Raw genomic sequence first — 6,439 nt, 5'->3', positions numbered from 1 at the left:
GCACGCGGAACACAACACAGTTACATGAAAAAATACATTTCACGTCATTAGGATTCCACAATATAGTCACATGTTGGTACAAAGATATAAAAGTGCAAACACGAGGAACAACACCAGAGAAACATTTTCCTGATCTACTGAAAAAAATATAAAACATTTAGTCCTGCTTTAGTACTACTTTAGACCTGCTTTAGACCTGCTTTAGTCCTACTTTAGACCTGCTTTAGACCTGCTTTAGTCTTGCTTTAACCCTGCTTTAGTCCTGCTTTATTCCTACTTTAGACCTGCTTTAGTCCTACTTTAGACCTGCTTTAGTCCTACGTTAGATCTGCTTTAGTTCTCCTTTAGACCTTCCTCCTATTTTAGTTTTGGTTCAGTTCTGGTTTAGTTCTGGTTCAGTCCTGGTCTAGTCCTGGCCTAGTCCTGGTCTACTCCTTGTCTAGTTCTGGTTCAGTCCTGGTACAGTCCTGGTCCAGTCCCGGTCCAGTCCTGGTTCAGTCCTGGTCTAGTCCTGGTTCTGCTCCATGACCTCCAGCACTACAGTTCTGGGTCCGGTGAGGATCAGGTGACTCACGAAGCGATAATCTGAGTCTAGAACGTTTAGACCGTTTACAGAGACCACGAACTGGCACACCTGAGAACGAGAGAGCAAAAAGAGAGGGAGGACATAGAGAGGGGGAAGAGAGGGTGGGTAAAAGAGGGGGGGGGGGGGGGGGGGGGGGGTTAGGCACACTTTTTGTCCCCGCAGGGAGATAGGAGCAGAACCACAGGAGTGATGCATAGATACCGATACTGGACACAGGGACATTTACTAAACCAGGGATCATTCCAAGATATCAGTTGAAAACTTGACAATAGCCAAAATATCTCATAACTTCAGTTACACTTCAAGTTTCAGTTCCATATCAGACAATATTGGACCCAAAAATATACAATATTGGTCCTAGCTCCTGCCTGCTCCTGTCTGCCCCTGCCTGCTCCTGTCTGCTTCTGTCTACTCCTGTCTACTCCTGTCTTCTCCTGTCTGCTCCTGTCTGCTCCTGTCTAATCCTGCCTGCTCCTGTCTGCTTCTGTCTGCTCCTGTCTACTCCTGTCTTCTCCTGTCTGCTCCTGTCTAATCCTGTCTTCTCCTGTCTGCTCTTGTCTGCTCCTATCTGCTCTCGTCTGCTCCTGTCTCCTCTTTTGTGATCCTGTCTCCTCCTGTCTGGTCCTGTCTGCTCCTGTCTCCTCTTGTCTGTTCCTTTCTCCTCCTGTCTGTTCCTGTCTCCTCTTGTCTGCTCCTGTCTCCTCCTGTCTGTTCCTGTCTCCTCTTGTCTGCTCCTGTCTCCTCCTGTCTGTTCCTGTCTCCTCTTGTCTGCTCCTGTCTGGTCTCTGCTCCTGCCAGACCCAGACTAAATGTAAAACTGTTGTGTGTAAACAGTGTTATTGACCCTAGAGTTAATCAAGTGTGAGGCTCTCAACCAGATCCCAGCAGCAAGACCTGATTTAGTCCTGGTTTAGCCACAGATTAGTCATGGTTTAGTCTCGATTCATTCCTGGTCTGGTCCTGGTTTAGTCCTGTTTTAATCTTGTTATAGTCCTGGGTCAATCCTGGTTCGGTCCTGGTTTAGCTCCAGTTTAGTCTTGGTTCAGTTCAGTCTAGTCCTGTTTTAGTCCTGGCTTAGTCCTATCTCATTCCTGGTTTAGTCCTGCTTCAGTCCTGGTTTAGTCCATTTTCAGTTCTGGTTCAGTTCTGGTTCAGTTCTGGTTTAGTCCTGCTTCAGTCCTGGTTTAATCCTGGTTCAGTCCTGGTTTTGTTCTCACCCTGATCCCAGCTGCAGCTGCAGGTCCACTTGGTTCCACGGCCTGAATGTAACAGGGTCTGGAGCCTCGGACCACAAAGCCCCAGCCTACAGCGTCTCCCACAATCTGAGAATATCAATATCAACAATCACTCAGAAGTCGAACTTCAACCTACACTATGTAACATTCCTGGTGGAGGATCTGCAACCTGCTTCTCTCTATGGAGATGCTATTGCTCTATAGACAGCAATAGCATCGTGGAGACAAGCATCACACCATAGACAGACAATATGTTATTGTTACCGTGTACGTCTTCTTATAGTAGGGGCCTCCAGGCATCTGCAGCTCCTCTGTGCTCACTGGCTTCTTCAGAACTGAACACACATCAGACATGAACACAAAACATCACAAAAGCATCACAAAAACATCTCAAAAACATCACAGAAACATCACAAAAACATCACAGAAACATTACAAAACCATCACAGAAACATGACAAAACCATCTCAAAAACATCACAAAAACATACAGAAACATCACAAAAACATCTCAAAAACATCACAAAAACATCACAGAAACATCACAAAAACATACAGAAACATCACAAAAACGTCACAAAAACATCACAGAAACATCACAAAAACATCTCAAAAACATCACAAAAACATCTCAAAAACATCACAAAAACATCACAGAAACATCACAAAAACATACAGAAACATCACAAAAACATACAGAAACATCACAAAAACATCACAGAAACATCACAAAAACATCTCAAAAACATCACAAAAGCATCACAGAAACATCACAAAAACATTGTAGAAGCATCATAAAACCATCACAAAAACATCAGAAAAACATCACACTCTGTGTAAAGTGTGTGTGAATGTCTTGAAAGGCACTGTTTAAATCTAATACATTCTCATTGAGCTCAAAAGTAGCACAGACTTTCCCTTTCCATAGGTATTTTCTACCTACCATGTTACAATGCTTTTTCCCTCATCAAAAAGCCTATGTCACCAAGGCTCCCACACAACAGTTCTCCAGAAATATAAAAACATTATACAAAACACTACACTACAACTACACAAACCTGATGCGATGTGCAGTAGTTTCATTAACAGAACACACACTGATTGTAACATGTGACTTTTGACTTAGAGCATCAAAATAACAATGTTAATATGTTGTTTTCACATTAGCATTTTCAAAACAATAAAACATAGTAATCTAAATATGTCATGTGTTACATTTAATACCCCAGAAAAGTAAAAATGCCCTCTCTTTAATACTTCAGAGAAGTAAAATGCTCCTTCTTTAATATCTCAGAGAAGTAAAATGCCCCTTGTTTAATATCCCATAGAAATAAAATGCCCTCTCTTTAATATCCGATAGAAGTAAAATACCCTCTCTTTAATACCCGATAGAAGTAAAATACCCCCTCTTTAATACTCCTGGGAAGTAAAATGCCCCCTCTTTAATACCCCAGAGAAGAACAATGCCCCCTCTTTAATACCCCAGAGAGGTAAAATGCCCTCTCTTCAACTAAAGAATGTTGCATTTATATTTATTATAAATTAGGTATTTGGGTATTATTTGACCCAGACCTGATTTGGGATTGTGGAGTCCGAGTCCAGGTTTGGCCCCGGGTCTGTACCGGGCCCCGTCACTACAGCTGCGGCAACGAGACACAGAGCCCTCTGCTGGAGCCTTCAGCTTTGATGGACACTCTGAGAAAACAGCAACACCTCAATTTGAGGAAAAAGGATAAGACTATTTATCCCATAGGAGGTATTCACTTTTACTTTGAAATTATTTGAACAAGTCTGTGAACAGTGCGGACTTTAAAAACACAGAAGAACACCACATGATCACATCACGAGGTGTAACAGACTGACTGAGCTGTGCAAAGGGAGACAGACTAAATCTGCAGGATTACTGAAACATGTTTGAATGAAGCGAGGACACACCTTTAGGGTTAAAGCCCCACTGTGGAACATTTCATCACATTAGAACAGGGTTAAAGCTCCACTGCAAAACATTTCATCACATTAGAACAGGGTTAAAGCTCCACTGCTGGACATTTTATCATTTACAGGGTTAAAGGAGGAGGAGGTACAGGTCACTATGGCACATTTCAAAATCAGTTGTTTTGTTTTGTTCAGTTGTAAAAGTGAAACTCCAGCATCAGGGTCAGAGTTCAGAGGTCAAAGAGATGTATGACCTCATTGCGTGGAGAGATGACCCGTCCCAGGACAGGTCATCTGGATGAAAGGGCAACAACGAGGACTGGACCAAATGTGTTACTGTTTATCTTAATGCCCTAAATGTGTTTAATGATGTCATAGTTTCAGATGGAGGCTTATATAACTCTACGAGAGATTCAGTGTTTTTGAAAGAAATGTCAAAAATTATGATCCACAAATGTTTAACCTTCTCATTACTTTTTTGGAATTGTCTCCACAAACTTGTCATTTTAATCTTATGGTTTAAAGTCAACTGACAACAATCACATCATGATGCTAACTGTAAGCACTGCTTTGTCTGAAGCTCTCTTAGACTTTAATCTGAGCTTTATTTAATACAGTCTGACCAGAAAGAACTGACTTAGCACAAATCAGTCCACCTGTTCCATCTGCTAAACAAGTCCCTCTTAAATGACAGTCACAAGCTAGCTAGCATTACCATTAGTATTAGCCAACTGTTTTTCAGTAAGTCACTCTCATATTTTTGTGTAAAATCAAACTCCTAAACAGAACCATGAATGCTCAGACTCATCACAGACACCTGAAAATGTGCTCTTAAAATAAGTTTGGTATGTTTTTCTTGAGTTTTCAGACAATCTTTAAACTTTTAGACAGTGTTTACTAATGTGCACATTGTGCCACCAGCTGCTGAACATTCCATCATAGATATATGTGTAAAAAACATCAATACTGACAGAGGATGCTGAACTTTGTCCCAGTTTTTGTGGCTCAGTAATTACAGACATATTAACTATAAACTAGGTCAACAAATCTGCATCATAAACTAATACACATAAAAAATCATGTTTAAATGTCATCTCTGTGGTCTTCCATTTTGTCTTGTTTAAAGCTGCACTGTGGAACTTTTCTGATGGATCGTTCTGTGGTTTCTTGCTTGTCTCCATGAAGATGTTATTTTTGCTTGGAATGTTTCAGTATGGCATTCAACGTACAGTGTCAATCTCCATGGAGACAAGAAGCTGACAACACCAGCAAGTTTCAGGTCAGATCTGTGAAGAGGCGAGCAGACTCACTGTTACAATGCATGCTTTTGCATATTTTGCCAGATATTTTTAATAATAAATAAACCTATATTAATAAAGTTTTATGTCATACCGTGGAACATTCCAGGCAAAACTAGCATCTCCATGGAGACAAACAAGTCACAGACGATCCATCAGAAAAGTTAGACAGTACAGCTTTAAGCAGGACAAAATGGAGGACCACAGAGATGAAATTTAAAGATGATAAAACGTGTTTGGTTTGTGATGCAGATTTGTTGACCTGGTTAATGTTCTTCATGGAAACAACATGCTAAGGGAGGACGGGAGGGCATCTGATACACAGGGAGAAGGAGGATAGGAGGGCATCTGACACACAGAGAGACGGGAGGATGGGAGGGCATCTGACACATAGGGATACAGGAGGACGAGATGGCTGACACATGGATGGATCTGACACAATAATAATAACGGCCTACACTTGTAATGCACTTTACAGGTGGGAGTGTCTCAAAACACTCCTCTGTATTCATTTTTCATTCACTCCACACTCTGTGATGGTGACATACTGTTGTAGCCACAGCTGACCTATGACAGACTGACAGACGTGAGGCTGCCAATCTGTGCCATCAGACTTACAGTTTTTTTTGTTTTGTTTTTTTTTTGTTTTTTTTTTACATTTTTATTGTCTTAAATACACAAATTAGGTTTAAAAATATCCCTACCTGTATTTCTCGGTCCCATGTTTAACAAAGGATGCCCATAAACTGCAGTAATATCCCCAAAAATACTGCAGACTTGAAGTACCTCTGCAGTAGTTTTCCTGTCCAGATGCAGTAGAAGTGCTGAGCCCAGAGGATGAGCGGAGCTGCGATGTGTTCACAGACCTGGAAAAAAATAGGACTCCGCAAAAACAAGCAACTCCTGACAATTATTAATCTGAAAGTAAACAGTGAAAGAGAGAGAGAGAGACAGAGAGAGAGAGAGAGAGAGGGAAAGAGGAGAGAATGAGAAGAGAGGAGAGAGGGGAAAGAAGAGTTGGGTGAGAGGTGGATGAGAGAGGAGAGAGAGGAGATGAAAGAGAGGGGAGGAAGAGATGAGGAGAGAGAGGGCGAGTGAGAAGAGAGTAGAGAGGAGGAGAGGAGGGAGGAGGAGAGAAAGGAGAAGGAGAGTAGAGGGAGGAGGAGAAGAGGGAGGAGGAGAAGAGGGAGGAGAGGAGGAGTGCAGAGAGGATCTGGGTCTTTTGGATCTGTTCATTCTTCCTGTTTATTTGTGTATTTGTTACTGTCTAGTGGTAAAAGTCTGACACAATCATTCCCAGACTTTTGACATTTGACTTTTGACCTTTGACAATCTGACTTTTGACCATTTCGCCCTCATCAGACTCCGTCCTCTCTGTGATGTTAT

At 41.7% G+C, this 6,439-nt stretch overlaps 1 protein-coding gene across 1 annotated transcript; it reads right to left on the bottom strand.

The window, feature by feature from the left end:
* Nucleotides 1-505: 505 nt before the first annotated feature.
* Nucleotides 506-5,803, bottom strand: LOC117378778 (DEP domain-containing mTOR-interacting protein-like). The gene is made up of 5 exons (XM_033975446.2): nucleotides 5,758-5,803; nucleotides 3,393-3,515; nucleotides 2,086-2,156; nucleotides 1,804-1,908; nucleotides 506-634 (listed from the first exon to the last, which is right to left on the bottom strand). Exons 1-5 carry the CDS (start codon nucleotides 5,774-5,776, stop codon nucleotides 506-508), a joined length of 447 nt encoding a protein of 148 aa, XP_033831337.1. The 5' UTR covers nucleotides 5,777-5,803.
* Between the last annotated feature and the right edge of the window lie 636 nt (nucleotides 5,804-6,439).

The sequence above is a fragment of the Periophthalmus magnuspinnatus genome, chromosome 11 (assembly GCF_009829125.3).
Source record: "Periophthalmus magnuspinnatus isolate fPerMag1 chromosome 11, fPerMag1.2.pri, whole genome shotgun sequence".
NCBI lineage: Eukaryota > Metazoa > Chordata > Actinopteri > Gobiiformes > Gobiidae > Periophthalmus > Periophthalmus magnuspinnatus.
The sequence above is the reverse complement of the archived record's forward strand: the minus strand, read 5'-3'. Positions and strand labels throughout refer to the sequence as shown.